At 37.2% G+C, this 19,979-nt stretch overlaps 1 protein-coding gene across 28 annotated transcripts in view; it reads right to left on the minus strand.

Annotated features, from left to right (window-relative positions):
• LOC114476328 (neurexin-1a-like) overlaps positions 1-17,012 on the minus strand; it is a 294,357-nt gene extending 277,345 nt beyond the window's left edge. For 27 of the 28 annotated variants that reach the window (XM_028467736.1, XM_028467735.1, XM_028467721.1 and 24 more), the window contains exons 1-2: positions 16,858-17,012; positions 14,280-15,646 (exon numbers count right to left, since the gene is read on the minus strand). In XM_028467736.1, the coding sequence (XP_028323537.1) occupies positions 14,280-14,994 (715 nt within the window). In that variant the 5' untranslated portion in view covers positions 14,995-15,646; positions 16,858-17,012. Of the gene's footprint in view, positions 1-14,279; positions 15,647-16,857 lie in introns of those variants that run through there. The other variant, XM_028467719.1, reaches the window with a different exon arrangement.
• Positions 17,013-19,979: the final 2,967 nt, after the last annotated feature.

Genomic DNA, 19,979 nt, shown 5'->3' on the forward strand with positions numbered 1-19,979 from the left:
TCTATGAACAGCAAAACAACAAACACCTACAGTATCAACACAAAAATAAACATTTTTTCTTATTTCTTTCATTTCTCATATGACTCAGGGAAAGGGTCATTGTATTTTACCTTTATATATATATATATATATATATATATATATGCTTTTAACTTGTTTTTAAGTAGACATTTGTGGGCTTTTAATTTATTAATATTATATTGTTATTCTGTTTATTTATGTCGTAACCATTCCAAGCTGCTACAAATTTTGTTGTATGACTTTGTACAATGACAATAAACAGCTATCTATCTATTGATCTGTCTACCCAAATACACAATGTCTCATCAATGTACAATATTAGCCACTATTAGCCATTAGCCAATAAGTGAAGACTCCACCATTAGTTATCATTAAGTGGAATGCTGAACTATTTTGCACTTATTTTCCTGCATTTCTTGTCAAAAGCAAGACAGTCGTCACCTGATCAAGCTGGTAAACACTCATTTTTATGATCCATTCATAATAACACACAACACAACCGCAAACTTAGACACATGTTGTGATTGTGGGAGGAAATTAATACACACTGAGAAAAATAATCTATGCATACTCGGGAAGAACACGATAACTGCAAGCAAGTGCATCTGCAAACATCTTCCTGAATGAAGCAATAGACCTCCTTCCACCATCAAAAGATCCTATTAAAAGGGATGCCCACACACAGATTTTTGTATTATTTCGAATTAAATAAACACAAGCGTTGGTGGTGGTTTAGTTAATGTTATTAAGCAGCCTATGAGAGATTCTGGACAGATGGTGTGTGGACAAAGAGTCCAATCCAGTGATTTCCAAGGAGCCAGACCAGACAAGAGGGATTGTGGGAGCAGATGTGCACAAGACGTCTACTTTCTTTTACGTCTTGTTGGTAGAAATAATACTTGAGGATAATCAGACCAGCTTGCTGTATATAGAAGTTCTAATAACCTTAATCCTAGGATTGATGATATCTAGGATAGTGTTACAGATGTGGAGTCAATCTTTTTTTTGTGTGATGTTAATGTGTTTGGCCTGCTGGAGGAATTAGGAAATCAATGTAAAACAGTCAGTTTCATAAGCAGGGACATCCACTATTATCAGGGTGTTTATAATCTACTCAATGCTTTGTTCTGAAGGAAAACAAGTAGATTTTGGAGAAGTCAGATTTCTCAAATGACTGTTGCTTAAGGATGTCGAGCTAAAACTCCCAAAAATGACATTTAACAACTATAAAGAGTCTCTTTAGCCAACAGTACTATAAATGATCACAAATGAAACTGTTATTGTTGTCAGATAGTATCAATACTACCTGCCTTGATTCAATTCTTATTTATTTTCACTCTAAACATTAGAAGGGATATAGAACAATCATCTAAATCGACAGATACGTCCCTTTTGTTGATGCATTTCACAAATTCATTGTTTATAGAAGGCAATTTAGTTTAGTTTTCTTTTTTCTGTTATTGATTATGAGTGTAGTCGTCAGCTAGCGCACAGTTATTCTCTGCAGTATTTCCACACTACTCTAATTATGACTCACAGAAATCGTTTCTGAAAGCTGATTTGTTTTGGTTCCGTAATTAGCACAACAGCTTTTAAATTAGTTAGCATTTGACTTGTTTTTTCACATATTCAGCCAACACTCAAGAATGATGACGCCAAAGCCCCAACAATAAAGTAAACTTATGATCTATCTAGAATATCTTTAATAGAATGAATCATAAGGGGTTTTTTTTAATTTTTTGCATTTGTTTATCTGTGTATCTTTTAAGATATCAATTAATTCTCTTTCACAATAGCACATGGAGAAAACGATTCACCTTCTAATATGGACATCAGGGTTGAGGTCAATTACATGGTTTCCAATTACCCATGTTGAATTACAATTACAGTGACCAGCATTTTCTCCAAATACAATGAAATCATTTTTTATCCTCAGAAAGTCAATTACAATTAAGTTCTCAATGAATCACATTTACTGAGCCTGACATAAATAACCTAATAAAAGTGAACCTTCCTCTTGTGTTAGCTTTCTGTTAGCATCTATTATGATAACGGCTCCTAAACAGCTGTAAATTACACTAAAACCATATATCTATCTATTTGTTTCCTTGTTAGGCTACCTAATCAATTAAAACTAAGTTTTGATATGTTTGGTGTGGGCGTCAGCTTTTTTGTGTTAGTATAGCCCTCAATTTATTATTATTGTTTTTTTTTTAATGGTAAATTTGGAAAAGCTTGATATGAAACACATTTACTAATTGCTATCTACACATGTGTGGAACTGCATATAGAACTGTAACATGGTTCCCCATGGTTTTGCATTAAATCATACTTAACAGTTCTTTATAGAAAGTAAAAGTCAATTGTCTAAACTCAATTACAACTTAATTTCGATTACTACATATTTTTTAAATTACAACAACATAATTGTAATATTTCTTTACATCATAATTGTAGTTATCAATTACATAAAGATAATTATAATTGATATTATTTAAAAGTAATAATAATAAAAAAATGAATTATTTTCTATATGTACTGAAGGCTGTGTATGTGCTCATCACACACTTTGCTGGGATTAATGTCCCTCACCGTTGGGTTTATTATAAGCATGATTGTGCACGTGTCCATGTTGTTGGGATGTGTTTATTTGTGCTGAGGGACGAATCCTGTTAAAGGAGAAGTTTTGGTGTCAAAGACTTTTCACAAACACCCGTTGACAGTCAGGAACAAAAGTATTTAAACAAGGCAAAAATCCTCCGGGAAAATCCCTTTAATCTTTTGATCCTAATATCTGTCTTTGGACCCGGAGACAGCAGTATACTATTAATCAGCTTTTGTTTGGGAGCTGCTGCACGAGGTCTCTCGACGGAATGGCATGTTCTGAGACACAGTGTGTGATCACATGGTTCGTGCTCACAATGACAGACATGCCCGAAAGGAAAGAATCATCTTCCAACCGCATTCTACTCATATTTGTGAACATGGAAAAAGCGAGTGAATATTTAAATGAAGTGTTTGCAGGGAAACCGATGCCTATAAAAGATAGTTTTTTTTCATTTGCCTGAACAACATAGGTTGGAAACGATTTGTCGGAGCCATTTAGAGCCCCAAGATGCACTGCAGGTTTCTTTTTGGTTCGTCACTCAGGGAACAGACCATCATGGAAATGTTTAAGTTTACGTGTTTTTTTTTCCCAATGTGATTACTTGATTTACTACCATAATACGTCACATAGTGGTACCAAATGTCTTTGCGTATGAAAAATTCTGCATCTTCTAAAATAAAGCTTAAAATATGTTTGAAAGAAGAATAGTCAGTGTGTTGCCTTTTTACCATTGTGTTGAATTTTTGTTGCAATTATTCTTCAAAAAAACAGGAAGAAGTTTGTGAACTGCTAAGATATCCATCGCCAATAAAAATAGACATATACTCTGATTTTTGTTTAATGTTATTCAATGCATTCTATTGTATATATTACCAAGATTTAAAGATATGTTTCCTCTTAAGTATATTATCAATAAAAACACTTCAACACCACAAAAGTCAAACGAGGAATAAAACGCGTCCGCTGGTGCCACATTTTCAATGAAATTAGCACTTTTTTTGCACCGCAATTTTGTTTTAAGCCTCTAGTGGGCGCAGCTCTGACTCTACCCGGGAGAGATGCACATATTCGGATTCGGGCAGAGAAGACCTTGCGGATGACACCTCATTTTGAATTTTTTCTAAGTTTTTTGGTCTTTCACACTGCTCTCAGTGTTAGGGTTAATACACGGAGGCGGTACCCTTCCCGTGCATGGGCGTGGTTCCAGCGCCACACCCCCAGTGTCTCAGAGCAGAGAGAAGTGCTGGGTTTTTTTTTTTCTCCGTGATTTTGAGACCTAATTTTATATACTTAGCAACTTTTTTTAATCTTTTAAATTTGGTTTCTGTGGTGTGAAACTCATAACACAAATGTATTTCTGCTTTACACAGACTTAACAGTTTGATAAACATATTACTTGTTTTTTTATATTGTTACTGGAATTAGTTAGTTAGCATTTACTTGTCAATTAAATAAATTGTAAAAGCGAAATTTGTAATTGTTGATATCGTGCTAAATTGCGATGTATAGCGTATTGTTTAGTATCCTGATATACATGCATTACTGTCTTAAAAAGATTGCATCTCACATAGATTAAAGTCCTTCCAGAGCTTAAAAAAATACCTTTTTAATGAAGACAACATAGGGTCATATTCTTTACAGTTAAAATTATATTGGATAATGTTATGTAAAGAGTATTTTTCTTAGATAATGTATTTGAAGGGCTACAAAAAATAACTTGAATATCAACAATATCAGACAACACATGCTAATTGCTAATTCTGGCCACATATCTACATATGCATACTTAGCATTTTGGCAGTTAAATGAATCTGTCCCCACACAATTCAAATGTATATTTACTTCCAGAATAGTCGTAGTTGATTTAGTTATCTTACCAGGAATTTAAAACTTAAGGTTAGCTACAGGTATACAAATATTATTGGTCTGTAGATGTCACAGGAGGCGACGTAGGATGGTGGTAGAGTTAATGCACAATGTGATTTATTTTTAGGGTGACAAATCGTTACATTGTGATTTTATTTGGTGTCAAAATCATTAATCATTAAAGCCCTCTGTAAGAAAATAATTATTTCAATATTTTTGAAAGCTATTGCAATAGAGTCAAAGAGCCACAGGTTGCAGACCCCTGATTTAGTTCATTCATGGTTTCTAGGTAGTCAGCTTGTGTTAGTCTTCAGTTTGTCGGTGTTTTACTTTCTTTGTCTCAGTGTGTGTGTGTGTGTGTGTGTGTGTGTGTGTGTGTGTTTGTGTGTATGTGTGTGTGTGTGTGTGTGTGTGTGTAGGTAGCTGTATACAGCTATGCCTCTCTTCCTTTTTGTCACTCACTCAGGTGTTTCCAATCTGCTGAATGCCTTCGCTATGCAAACCGTGCTCAGTCACTCAACACCAGCCTGCTCTTGTCAACGTTGTTTGAGCTCAGCTTATTTCTTGCTGGTTTGATCAGTGTTTTGTACTTTGTCATCATAGACAGTGACAGAGGATAAGATAAGAGCCTTAGTGGTGCACAGTCTCTCTCTTTCCTAAATATCCTCAATATAAGCTCTCAATGTAAAAATCGATCTTGGTTGTTGAGATTCGTCTACGGTTAAACTATGTTCTGTGGGTCCGACCAGTCCCGGTTTAAGTCTTTTATGAGAAGCAGAATTCAGGTCAGTTTATTAGCTTCTCAGCTTTGCCAAGCATCGTTCTCTTGACTATTGTTGTGTTGAGCTGCAATTTCCTTAGAGATACGACTTGGCTTCAAATGTGTTATACTGACTAAAGGCACGCTGCCAATGTGATAGCTAAACCTGGATTTCACTTAATTCTTTATGCAAAAAACTCATCAAGTTGAGGAGCTACCCTACACAGCTGCTGTGATGAACTCGAAGTGGTGCCAGATTGTTAGCAAAAACACAGTTTAACAGGGATTTTTAATCCCACTTGTAACAACATGGAACGTTTCTAACTCAATTCTGGTCTTCAGCATCCTTTTTTTAGGCCGGGCTATCTCACTCAAAACGCCACTCACTTTGTTGTTGTTTTTCTTGTTGTTGTGTACACTAGCTACAATCGCTACTCCTCTGTTATTCGTGAACAGATTGGGCTGAAATTAGGTAGGTATAATCTATGGATGTGTACGCATTGACGCTCATAGCCCAATTTTCAATTTGGGCCCCCCATTTTTCAAATGACTACTCCTCCGTTAGATCGGAATGCAGTTTGGTATGAATACTCTATGAATTAATATGATGAGATGCTCAGAGCCCTTTTTTTTTTTTTTTTTTTTTTTAAACGGGGCCCACTTCTCATTACTGGTAATTTCCAAAATTATGGGAACATAGTTGTGTGATATATCATTTCAAAGGTATTTCAACGTATATTACAATTATGCCTTGACCATTTTGATTAGGGGCCACTCCTATTTTTACAGCAATTTCCATTAAAGTTGTTTTCTCATTTATTTGTGAGTCAAATATTGAGACAGTTGGTGGTACCGAATCATTGACACAAACCAATATATTAATGGGGCTCATTAATCCGTATGTGCCACGGGGGCCCCATTTGTCAAATGATACACCACCGTTAATGCTCGTTGAATCCGGCTGTAATTTGACATGGATATTAAATGAGGTCAAGTGTATCTCAGAGACCTTTTTGTACTTGGTCGAACCGAGTCATTTGACTGAGTTCTCGGGAACGTGGTACATGCTATTTGACGCGGAGACGTTCCGCGGGCCCCTCCGTAGTTCATCCGAACTTGTTTGTTCTGTACGTCATAATTGTACCATTTAGTATCAATGTCACAGCAGCATTCAGGCTAATTTCAGACACCACTTTCCTTGTTTTCTTCTAACAGCTCTGATCCTCATCACCAACCACTGAAACACATTCTTTTGTTAGCATCTTGTTGACATCAAAAAGACAATCAAAATGAGAAAGCAGCTATAGTCATCCTTTTAGACTCAAACTCATTAAAACCTAAATGCTTGCTTCTTGTTTGCTTTATGAGTAAATGCAAACATTTCGGCAAAAAAAAAAAAAAAAAAATCTATTGATTAAACATTAGTTCGATCTTTTCAGAGTTGCTGAAGCTGGTTGGACACTATAGCCTGTAGTTTAATAATATTGAGTCGGATTGGCTAAAATGAAGTGTCGATCAAACCGGTAGAGCCATGAGACCATTTAAACTAAGAATGAGGATTTTTAATGACAGTCAGCCACACAGAGATAAAAAAAAAAAAAAAAAAAAGTAAGAAGTGCTGCTTTCTTCCTGTGAATAATATGATTATATATATATATATATATATATATATATATATATATTTTTTTTTTTTTTTTTTTTAACAGCAGTTTTACTGTGTTTTGTACTAAATGCTGGGATTCATTTGGACTTTTGAATGTCTTAGGAAGATTTTGAGACCACTTTTGATGGAACATATGGATTTAATTAGATATGGCACTGCTTTACAGGTGAGGAGGCTGCTGGCTTGTTTATGTCGTCATTTTTTGACAAAATATTTGAATGTGTTTGCTGTGACGGTTGTGTCTTAGAATGGATTATATGTTTAAAAAACGGAAGATTCTAAGCTTTTAAACAGCATATGATACGTGTGATATAATGCTGTATTTGAGAAGCATTAATTCCCTTAAGAGCGTAAATCAGTGAGAAAATGCATTTTGACCCGTATTTGGGACGGTGGATGTTAACGGGTAAACTAACCCAAGAGCAGAAAGCAGTATAGCCATGACCCTCGAGTTAGCAAAACATAAATCTGCTTGAAGAAACCTGCTGTTATTTAAACCAATTTAAACTATTATACAAAAATGATTCAGTCACTTCAGATCAGGGTCAACCCTCTAATCACTGACGCACACACTAATTGTAATACTTGATTACAACGTTATCCTGACCTTTCATTTAAAATTCTACAGTTGTGAATACAGTCCCCATAATTAATTATCCCATTTCCCAACATTATTATATTTCCTATTTCTATGCAAACAACAAACGGCAATTTTCAGTGAAAAACATTTATAAATACAAATACATGTATAAAAAATATTAACAGTGCAGGCCTTTGAGCAACTACGCTCGCTGCATACATATGCACTAATCTGCTGTGACGTTGTACTGGGTGAATTAACATTTTCACATACAGCTCATGATCACTCAAATGTGAAAAGAGGTGTGACACAATTTCACCCTCAGTAGGCTACAATCATTTTGGTGCGGTGTCATCATCAGGCCTTAGCAGCTCAATCAAGGGGCCTATTTGTTCTCCACGTGACATTTGTGAAATTCCAACCATTTTCTAGTTATTTTTTTTTTCAATCAAAACTGAAAGCTATAGTCCACCATAAAAAAATGAATTAAAAAAAAAAAAAAAAAAACAAGCTAAAGTGCAATATTGTTTATTTACCATACAAAGAGAATGAATGTTCCAAAGTTAGGTTTGGCCTACATTTTTTGTTTCACCCTGAGTGAATTATGCTTGGATAATGTAGAATGAAATAAATAAACATGGTCCATTATTATCAAGATAAAATATGAAACAGTGCAATGCATCCATGTTATTTTCTAATGAAAAACAAAAAAGCAGAATGTGAAAATTTAGTGACCAGTGAGCAGTGCATTTAAATAATTGCTTCAACCGATCAAAGGGATTTGAGTTTGTGCGTGCTCATTTGTTCGAGAGTGTGTGCCAGAGGTCATCCGACGTGCAAGCTTTTGGTGAGACAGGACAGAATTGACAGGTCTTGTGGCAAATCACATTATCCTTTCATCTGATTAAAGTGAAACAATGGGTTTTAAATTATTTAAAAGGACATATTTTTGTTGGGGTTTTTCTTTTAACTGTCTTGTACACTTTAAAGCTAAATCCTGCACATAAAGTACAAGTAAAACTTTAATCCTTTTTTTTTATTTAAACAGAAATCATTGGAATCGTTACTTTTATTGCTTTAAATAAAACATTGGACATTCTCGACATCCAGGCTGGAAAAGGAGCTTAAAACCACAATCAAAGCACATGATCTGGGCACAACTTACCTTTTATTTTTAGTATTAAATAAAACTTATCTGAAGTATAAGTAGATCTTGCATGACCCTGAAAACAATCTGAGGAAAACACAATTTATTATGAGCTTTTAATAAGAAACACGTCGGTCTTAGCATGTCTAAAGTAATCTTTATGAAGGGATTACAGACCATCTATGTCATTCATATCCTTAATATTATTAACACTTAGTTACACATTTACACAGTAATAAACAAATCTAATTAAAACTAATTCAGAAGTGGCAATAAAAACTTTCCGAAATCATCTTGAAGTTGCTTTTTCTCTTGCTGTGAATCGCTCACCTTTGCACAAAGAGCAAAATGAGTTCTTTATTCAAGATGTGTCCTACATCTGACTTTTTATTCACTGTCAGTTAAAATTAGGCTGCATAATAAAATATGTATGCTTATGATTCATAGTTGGGGCTTTTGAGATCCTTTTTTTTTGGATTCTACACAAAGGTTAATTCAGAATTTATATTCTATGTGAGCTCATGAGCGACTGCTGCTTTGATTTCAGAGAAATAACTGAGATCCAAATTGCTTGTTTACAGTGGTCAATATTTGCCTATATTCCAAAGATGTATGAAAACAGGTTAAATATCATGTGATGATAGTTACACTATCTTTACACTATCACTCAGAACATAGATATCTAGGTGACCCCAATAGCAGAAAAGAGAGTACTGTCTAGGCTAGGACTTCATTAGACCTCTGAAGGCATTCTGTTATTTCTGCCCTTAACGTATTTGCAGCAGGACTTCTAAAAAGTGAGGTAACTAGTACCTCCATGGAGAACTACATCTCACAGGTTCTTGGCTGGATTGATATTTAGGGGATTACGAGGCCAAGTCATCAGATCTAAAAAGCTGTTGTGCTTTTAAAACTATTCCTGGTCCTTTTGACTTGTTTGTGCTGCTGTGTGATAGAAAAACAGAGTGTTTTATTATCAGACAATCCTGTTTCTATGTATGGATCAACACTGTCTGAAATCTGGTTTTGATTGGTTGAACTCATTAGGTAAAAACTTCATGGATAGCGCAACCAAAGTTCTCCGAAAAATACAGATTTACATACACACGTATCTTGGTGTTTTCTCATAATCCATCCTGATGGCATGTATTCAAAGGTAAGACACCCAGCCATTGCTTTCAATGTGCCTCAATAAATGTTTCATCAAACCAATCTGCTTTCTTTACTGCTCAATGCTTTAGTTCAGGGGTCTGCAACCTGTGGCTCTGGAGCCTAATGTGGCTCTTTGACTCTTATGCAATCGCTCCCCATAGCTTTAAAAAGAAAACTATGGAAATAAATAGTTTTTTGTTTATTTTTATTTTTTTTTACAGAGGCAATTAATGAATACTGACAAATAAAATCAAGATATCACAATTTGTTAACCTAAAATAAATCACATTGTGCAATGACTCAGCCCCCTTCTTACTTCACCTTCTGCAACATCTACAGATCATCAACTTTCCTGCACCTATGGCTAAACTTAAGTTTTAAATCCCTGGTAAGATAACTGAACCAACAAAAACACTATTCTGGAAGAAAATACAGATTTTAATTGTGTGGGAACAGATTCATTTAACCGCCAATGTGCCGGTTAAATATGTATGCTTTATGTGTGGCAAGAAATGAGCAATTAGCATGTGTTGATCACATGATCATGTGTTATCAAATTCAAGTTCCTTTTTGTAGCCATCCAAATACATTAACTAAAAAAAGAATCTTTTTGTGACATTGTGTCCATGTAAAATGAGAGGCGTAAGAATGTGAAGATGCAAGATACTGTTTTATTTCTCAATGTCAATTTGTTTTATTTTATTTTAAACTGTTTTTAAATTGCCATTTACATGATCAATAAAAATCAAGTCAAATAAATCAAGCATTCTATTTCATTTTAACTGTATAGAATTTAATACACTGTATTGTCATCATTGAGAAGGTGTTTTTTTTGGCTCCAGGAAGACTTTAATCCAGGTGAGATGAGGCAAAATGGCTCCTTTGAGAGTAAAGGTTGCAGACACCTGGTTTAGTTTAACTGCAGAAAATACAGTACATCAGAAAAGTGAGTATGCCCTTGAAAATCTAGTCCTAATTTAAAAAATATACTTAAAAAATGTATAGTGGTATAAAAACGGTACACTATGTACAAAAACACATACATGTCCCAATCTATGTTCATTTAGAAGACAGTTTGTGAGAAAATCTCAATTAATTGTAATAGCTTTTGACATTAACAGGGTTCACCATTCAACTATACTGTACCACTGTACATCCATACATGCTAGTTTGCAATCAAGAATCAAGTTCACTTTAAAAACCAACATTACTTAACTTAGCAGTGCTTAGAGTTGGCCTGTTGGGTTGCACAACACAAGCCAGTCATTGCATGCCTTCAACAGCAAACGTTTCCCCACACCATCATGGTTAACCATGTGGCTTTCTTAAGATCATTTTGCATGACTAAATACTCAGATCAAGTCCTGATGCTCTGTTTTACTGTTGTGAAACTAGTTCTAATCCTAACACTTTCTGTTTTTTATTAAAAAGTAATTTAAATTTGAGTAGATAAAATGTACTTAGAAAAGATATAAAATCCTACTAGATGCAATGACAAAAATGATAATGTTCAGCCATTCATGCCAACTGCCAACTTTTTTTCCATTAGGGCTGAATGGGGTGATCAGCAGTGTTAGGCCGTACATTTGGTAGCTGGGCGTTGAGCGAAAAGTGACTTGTAAAGATACTTGACAACTCAGGGTAAAGACTAACACAAAAAACATGGTTAAGATATCTCCAAACCCTGACACTACATCGACCCATCTCTTGGTGGGTGTGGTATTGCTGTTTCATTAGTTATCTCAAATTCAGAAAACCTCCATGACTCCAAACAGTGGCAGTGGTTTGGAGGTGGCTGGTTGACGCTTTACGACTGGATCAAGTTTACCAGCTTCAGGCTTAGCCGACCTCTCCTCTGGATGTCTATATTTCTGGAAAAGTCTTCAAGTATGTCCAAGACCAAAAAAAATCTTGCCTTTCCTTAAGTCATTGTGTTCAGATCACTGCACACGTGTCTTTCTTGTGTTTTTTTGCTGTCGTCTACAAATGGCGGGAACATGTTTTGCTCTGACCTTCCACACAGACAACGGGCAAATGTGAAATCTCATCTGTTTGGCTAAATAAATAATTCCATTCCTAATGATAGGTTAATGTTGTAGATCCACCCTCTCTACTGATTCTGAAGGCCCTAAGGGGATTAAATTGATCCTGGCAACATATAGAGGCTAAAATCTGATCGGAAAGAAATATAACATGAATAGAAGCAGTGTAACCAAGATAAACTCTCACAAATAAATAATATAGATATGTAGGAATAAATAATTATAGTTTCATGAAACTGAAAATCTCAATCAGTTTTTTTGTGTGTTTAGACCAGCAAAAAAGGCCTTGCTGGCCCTGATTGTGATCATTGATAATATGTGATATTGTGAAATTAGAAAACTGAATTTATTATTATTATTATTATTCTCATTATTATTATTCAGTTCTGTTAGACTATATCTATTCATCATCAAATTGCACTCAGTTATACTGGGACGACTGCTTTGTTCTCACCTAAAGGTCTTCTCGATGAGTAAATAACACTTCAGGTCATCTCCAGATGCCAAGTGAGATGCTTGGACCATATACAGTAAACAGAATGGTAAATAGTTTTTTCTATTCCAATAATTGACAGACATATATTGTTTTGATGTTATTAATGTACCTAACCAATGAATATCGATTAAAAAATAGGGATGTTTTGGTATTAAACTAGGGACTACGCTACACAGTGGACTACAACAGCTCCAAATGTGGAGCATGTCCAAGTATATTTACTGCTACGATTAGCTTTGGATCTAGATTTATTCAGGCACTTGGTTCCTGGATTGCAGCTTGGCCCGTTACTCCTCTGTGCCATAGAGCAGTTTGAATAAACGAAGAATTAAAGCTATCATTGCAGAAAATCTGTCAGAGGACAACAACAATCGTTCACTAATGTTAGAAGAGCTCAATGGTAAAGGACATCTCATTCCTTCTGTACAGCAGAAAAACCTGAATAATAGAAGAAAGAAAACACAATCTACATGGCACAGAGCAGAGGCATTTTAATTAGGGCTTTTCATATTTGCTTCAATAACAAATTGAAGAGGCAATTACAGAGGAATATTTTTATCTTTCAGTGGTATGTTATCAAATGTTGGCCTAATGAGCACATTATTTATCAAAGTTTTACGTGCTTGAACAATGGTTCACGAGCGTATAAAATGAAATGTAAATTAGATGATATTAGTCTGTATGTTAAAATGATTCACTAGCTCCATCCGAATGTGAAGATATACACTGAAAAAAACACCACGTATAATCTCAAACCACTTCTCACTGACATCTGACCAACAAACCCCCTCTATTGTACTACAACAGTGAGCTCCCCACCTTTGGGAGGCACTGAACACCATCCTCTGAATACTGAGAACATAATACTGCATGTGTTGCCAAAGGATAGGCTGAAATTATGACTGCAAGATTAGGTCATGATAGTGATATTTGTACTTCCGTACAAAATCTTATATTATCTGTCCGTTAACCTCCTCTGCTTTATCATCATCTTTTATTTGGTTATCGAGTGGGTGGAATAAATAAATAAATTAGATGCACAACTGTTGATGCTATAGCAAAAACCTTTTACAGGACAGTATTCTCAAAAACTATAGGTTAATAACCTTTTCTGTATGATTCAAACAAAGCTCTACATCTTAAAGCAGTATAGTCACTATATGATAATGTTGTTTTTTTTTTATTATTATTATTATTATTCAAACAAGGTTTTTCAAGAAATGTCTATATCCTGACATGTTGTGACTGTCAACTGCCAGTCTTCTTCAGCGGTGATTGCTTTGATGTATCCCTACGAGTTCTCTCATAAGGAAAGTACCAAAGCATTTTATAACCATTTGATGCTAGAGTCTGAACATTGATTCAGACCCTAACCTTGTCTGAATAAACAAAACCTTACCATATACTTCAAAAAAGACAAAATTAACTTGTGGTAATTATCACTATAGTCAATGGTAACTTTTGATAAATGATTAAAGAATGTCATCTAATTACTTTCTAGCTCAAAAAGTTGCCAGCCCCACCTTTGGCTTTAATGTTCCTATTTTAAATGAAGTCTATGAAGTCACTCGTGTTTATTACATTTGACTTAAAGACGATGACTCCCTTTCCTTCATTTGGTAAGCCATTGGAGATGTTTCATAGGTCAACCAATCCCCAAAGACCCATTTGATAGATAGAGAAGGTCCCTTTGGGGATGGAGAATACCATCATGTTTTGCTAATGAGGTCTTGGAGGAGACTCAACTCTTTACAAACAACTAAATTAAAGATCAATGGCAAACATCAGGAGACCATGACATTTGCTTTTAACCTAATACAAGGAAATACATATGTTAGATATGTTAACTCCTATTGTATATGTAGAAACAAAAAATTGCCTTGTGTTGATTATAAATGGACACAATGGTAATGTAGGAGAATGTATAGTCATTTGTTCTCTTACCTTCACTGCAGTACGTTCCTGTGAAGCCTGTCTGGGAGCAGTCACACGTTGGCTCATCGTTAATTAAACTGCAGACTCCTCCATTCAAGCACACGTTGGCTGCACCACAAAGGTCCTTTAAAACCCCATCACTGTTGATCATTACAGACTCCGTGTTGTTGACCTTTATGTCGTTTATCCATCCATTGAAAGGCAGCTGATCCTTAACTAAGGATGATGTCAATCGTAACGCCACAGATCGTAATTCCGGAGGTATTCCCCCAATGAACAAATGGCTGAAAACAGTCATATCCCGTCGTTTGGACTTCACCTCCACCCATTTGATCTCACTGTCCACGATCAGGCTTGTGGTCTTAAAGTTTCTCCGTATCGTGACTGTGTGCCACTGGCTGTCATTGACTTCAGTGTTGGACACGATGGTGGCAGGCTCGGCACAGAAGATTGAGAAACGAAGGCTGAGTTTACCATTCATTAAGAGCAGCTCTAAAAAGTCACAAAATCCCTCATCATCGAAGTACACAAGCAGCCCATGGGAACTCTTTGTTTTCATGTTGAAGCTCATTTCACTTTCGCAGCATGCATTCCACACTGGAAATCGAGCCCACTGTCCCTCAGTACCAGTGAATTCCAGGCATGTGCCTATTTCCACTAAACAACAGATGAGCAACCCTACCCATATGACATGGACACAATGTTGCTTTAGTAAAACCATCATGGGATCGGGATTACTTTAGATAGTGGGTAAGATTTGTTGATATTTATTCAGTGAGAGAAAGCGTTGGTTAAGCAAACAGTATAAAGGGTATAGGGTAAGGGAAAAAAACAGCATGTAAATGGCCTCCTACTCGTACACACAAGTGTAACGAGAGGCATGGTAAACCAAAAGATTAAAAGCTATAGTATGTTTGCATATCAATGGTTTTGGCCAATGGTTATTTGATTTTTTGGCTGTTAACACTTGTACCTCACACTGTCAAAGCTACAGGGCAAATATCTCACTGTTCCTGCCAAACAATTTGAAATTGTTTAAAGGTCTTTACAGCCATGGCTTTTTAGAGCTAAGTGACAAAGACTCAAATATCCACTGGGCACACTTGATCTAATTTATGTAATTGTGGAAAAGGACCTTCTGGTGCCGGTTAGTGCATGCACGGCTTCACTTGACTTGAATAGCAGCTTTAATCTTCATGTTCACGCCAACATTTCTTCAGCGGGTAATCTGAAGCCTTGCTCAGGGCTTTTCACCCTGCATCCTCTGTAGCAATGGGGGGGCCACGTCAGCTGATAAGCTCAGCAAAAAGAAGGACAAGATGAAGAAGTCTGTCTGTCTGTCAAGGCAGTCCCCCCCCCATCCCAGTGTCTGAGCTCTGCAAAAAGGAAAACACATTTTAACACGGTATCAGCGCTTCCATCCTATCCATTTCCTCAAAACACACTTTGGCCAACACTTAATTAAAAAAAAAAAAATAAAATAAAATAAACATTTGAATTATTACTGTGATAAACACAAGCTCTTACTCTCAGAGAGGCTTTTTGCTACTGCAAACACAGGAGGTATGAATGGATTAAAATCTCCCAGGGCTTTCCAGGAAGCAGCACTTAAGAGTGTGTATCAATGAATATAGTCATTATATCATTTGTAACCAGCAGGGCTCAAAAACATGCTTAGGTAAAATTATTTTTACACTAAAAAAAAATAAATAAATAAATAAAAACAGTGAATAATGACATTACACAAGAGACAAACAATAATAAATCACTAATGGAACATTATTTATTTGAGATATTTAAATTGTGACTTTTTTGTAAGCCTTGTACAACAGAGGCATGAGCATCAGTGGTATGTCTAACAGGAGAAGAAGTGCGTCATTTGATTCACAATGGATGGTTTGTGTAAGCCAATCGGACTTCCACTGGGACTCTGTCAGTCCCCTAAAACACGCTCCTCATTTTAATGCTCTCTTCACTGTTTTTCTCTCTCACCAACACCAGACACGTACATCCCGTGATTCCGCATAGAAAAACATCACGATCACAACTTATTTTTCTCTCATTGCAATTAAAATCAAAACGCCTGGATAGGGGTCACACATTCTACTTTAAACGGACTTAATAGTCGGAAATAAACACTGATGCGATGCCAGTTAATGAGGCGCTTCTTATAAAAGCAATATAGAGAATTCCTGAACCAAACGAGGCACATTTCCTTCATCTACCTTTGTGCAGATGCTTTTTTTTTTTTTTTTTTACATTTTACCTCCCCGGGACCTTTCATTGAAATAGTTTCACGCACAGCACCGCAGACTGCATGGTGTCCTGCAAAGCCGCCGTCTGTATTTCGCTGTGATTCAAACATTTATTTTATTTCTATTGCATTTTATTTTATTTTTGGTAAAAACCTTCACACCAACATCTGATTTCAAGTGAATCACAGCATCAGAGGAAAAGAGAGAAAAGGAGAGATAGAGAATTGGAGAGGAAACGATCCGGATCCGCGTTCATTCAAACTCAACTAAAAAAAAAAACAAAAAAAACAACAAGAACCTTCACTGCATTCAGAAAGACGGTGAGAAAATACCTGAAATATTCTGTCCTCCAAATGCGCGTCCAGGTGTCAAAACAAAAGTAAACCGAGGCGAAGACGCGCAGGGGTAAAAAACAAAAAGCAAAAAAAACAAATCCAGATGTCTGAATGGAAGAAAGAGTGTAGCCTAATGTGGTCTGTGTGTGCTGAGCTCATCCAGCGAATGTCAGGATCCTCAGACAGAGAATCACGTGTCTCTCGGTGATGTCTACCGGGGAGGGGCTCGTGGTGCTGGAGCTGGTGCTGGTGCTGGTGCTGGTGCAGCACCTCGGAGAGCTCCTCAGTCTATACACCAGCATCAGCCCGCATTCAGCCAACTACAGGCTTGGTTCATTGATTGTTCTGTAAATGGACCTGTAGACCCAAAGGTGACAAACATACGGCCTGTGGCCCAGATCCAGCCCCTAGAAGATCCGTGCAATGACTTTGGCACGTTTAAAAGTTAGAGAAAAGACTATGAACTTGGAGAAAATATTCTATTTTCCGTGGTTCCCAAACAGGGGTACAGCCAGCAACACTGCTGAACAATTATTTAAAAGGTACTGGATGATAGTCGAGTGGTATAAGGCACTAAGATATTTTTAAACATTTTATACATTTTAACAGCCTGGTATATAATTTTTCACCATTTTCAGTCACATTTTTTACAACTAACAGAATTGGAACATTTTTAACTTTGGATTATCTTATTGTGTTCTATACTTTTAACTTAATTATTAGTACAAGCTCATTTAAAACAAATCATTAAATAAATATTGCAATGTTTCATTTCTAAGCCCTTATGTTCAACAACTTAAACAAAACATCTATATTTAGCAGAGTTTCAAAGACCACTACAATACATAAACATTTCACTGACCATTGATGAACTTGGAGTGCTTTCCTCTGAGGTCTGTTTGACTGAGCTTCTCAGGTCCCTCTCAGGTGCTCTAACTCAGTGATCAAGAATGATCAGGTGACTGATCAGCTGGTTTCCTCCTACGGGTGCACTCTGGGAAGTGGAGTTCTGATCAATTTCTGAGATTCAGCTCAACACTAAAGGTTTAGTGGTATTTAGATGTGAGCAAATGTCACTCCACGCACTAATAAGGAGTACAAAGCCCAAGGAATCAGGAGTACACCGCTTCTCAATGTGCCCTCAATCAATTTAACGTGTTTCCCTCTGATGAATATGCATAGTAGGCGGAAGAATATGGGAGGAGGAAATGCAAAAAAATGAATGCAGGGGAAGCAATCGGATTCATGAAACCTGGAACTGTTTGCGTAATTGTTTTACACAAGCAACACATGCAGTTGACAGAAAACACAGCAGAGAGGTAAAAAAGCTGGACGTGCGGTCCCGGCGGCTGCGGTGCAGACGGTCGCTCTGCGCAGAGATGGATATATGGATGTAACCATGGATTGATGTAAATTCGGACTCATTGCTCCGGTCTGTGTCTTTCTCTCCATGTTTTGACTGTCAAAGTCTTGTGTCGTGTTGATGTCAGAGGCCAGAATCAGGGGATCAGATACGTAATTTATGCAGTGGTGATCACTGATGGCACAATGGTTATGAGAGTGTGCGTGACACAGCGCTGCTCAGAACTACTGGATGATGCATAATGCAGATTGAGTGACAGACTTGTTGAATTAACTCAGATCAACGATAGATCAATAGGATGGTTTTTGTACAAATCTGCCTATTTGTCATGGACTGATCAGAGCAAAGTTACAGGACCGGACGGAGCAGCCAACGCTGCCCCCGACGTCCCTGACAGTCCAGCGCGCGTTGACCCACCTTGCGGGCGTTCACACTCCAGTGGACTGCCCAGCTCCATGCTCGACACCACATCACGGTGCCGAGCTTCCAGACGCCAGCTCATCAGCTGTTGCCTCGAGCCTAGCGCAGCCCTCAACACCTCCGGCAGTCCGGTGCACATTGGTCCTGCTCGCAGGCGTTCACACTCCAGTGGACGGCATATCTCCACACTCGATGCCACACCGAAGGTGGTGAGCTCATGTTCTTCCATTGACATTTTGGCCTTTCTGCCTCACAATGTGAGCAGCGATCTCAAGGGCTGTGTCCGGTTTGTGCGGTACCCACTTACATGGATATGACAAGGAGCCTCAGGAGGAGCTATCAACCGTTTGTCTCCTGGGCTAATCCCCGTAAAGGAAAGCCTGTTACTAAGCAACGCCCGTCACACTGGGTTGTGGAGGCAATTGCTTTGGCTTTTACAAGTCAGGGTCTGCGGCCACCTGAGGGTTTGTGCAAGCACTCGACTTGGTGTCTCGCCACATCCTGGGCTTTGTTCAGGGGACTCTCTGTTCAGGGCATTTGTGCGGCAGCTAGTTGAATCATGCCTCTCATGTTTGTCCGCTTTTACCAGCTGGACGTCTCCACTCAGTGCATGGCACGGGCGGTTTTATTGTCCTGATGTTTACAGACCTCTGCCCTGCAGGCTGGTACCCACTCGATAAGCATGTCTGCAATACGGAAGCAACCACATCCCATAGTGAGACATCTCCTGAAATATTATGAAATGGAACTTTAGGTTATTTACATAACCCCGGTTCTATGAGTAATATGAGTGAGATGTCTCACCAGACAATCCTTCTTGCTTGGGCGAGTGAGAAGAGATGCTTATTTTGAAAGATGTGTGCCTGTTCGCCTCCTCCTCTTATGAAATTTCAAATATTCATATCTTGGTTTATATTTGACCGATCTTTATGACATTTCACTCAGTTATGTTGGGTTGGTTCTTCAATTACACCACCGAGTTTCATTCTGATTCGATCCAGAGCGTGCAATTCATTGCAATATTTTGACAAAATGGTGCTAACCATATATATTTGGACCAACTGTATCGATAATAAGGGGACAGAATTTTCTTACAAACCTTTAAAGTTTGAATATTCATGGTACCATGATCAAGATCACTGACCCAGATAACTGCCAATGTTTGGCAAAGAGGATATGTGGTGATTGGTGGAGATTTGCGCTCGGAGTGCTCTTGTTATACAATACAGGGATGCCTGGCCAATAGAGGTATTTTCATGTTTAAATATTTAAATACCAATAACTAAACCCACTACATACTACATTCCTTTACATTTACAGTTTACTGTGTAAAGTG

The sequence above is a fragment of the Gouania willdenowi genome, chromosome 15 (assembly GCF_900634775.1).
Source record: "Gouania willdenowi chromosome 15, fGouWil2.1, whole genome shotgun sequence".
Classification (NCBI taxonomy): Eukaryota; Metazoa; Chordata; class Actinopteri; order Blenniiformes; family Gobiesocidae; genus Gouania; species Gouania willdenowi.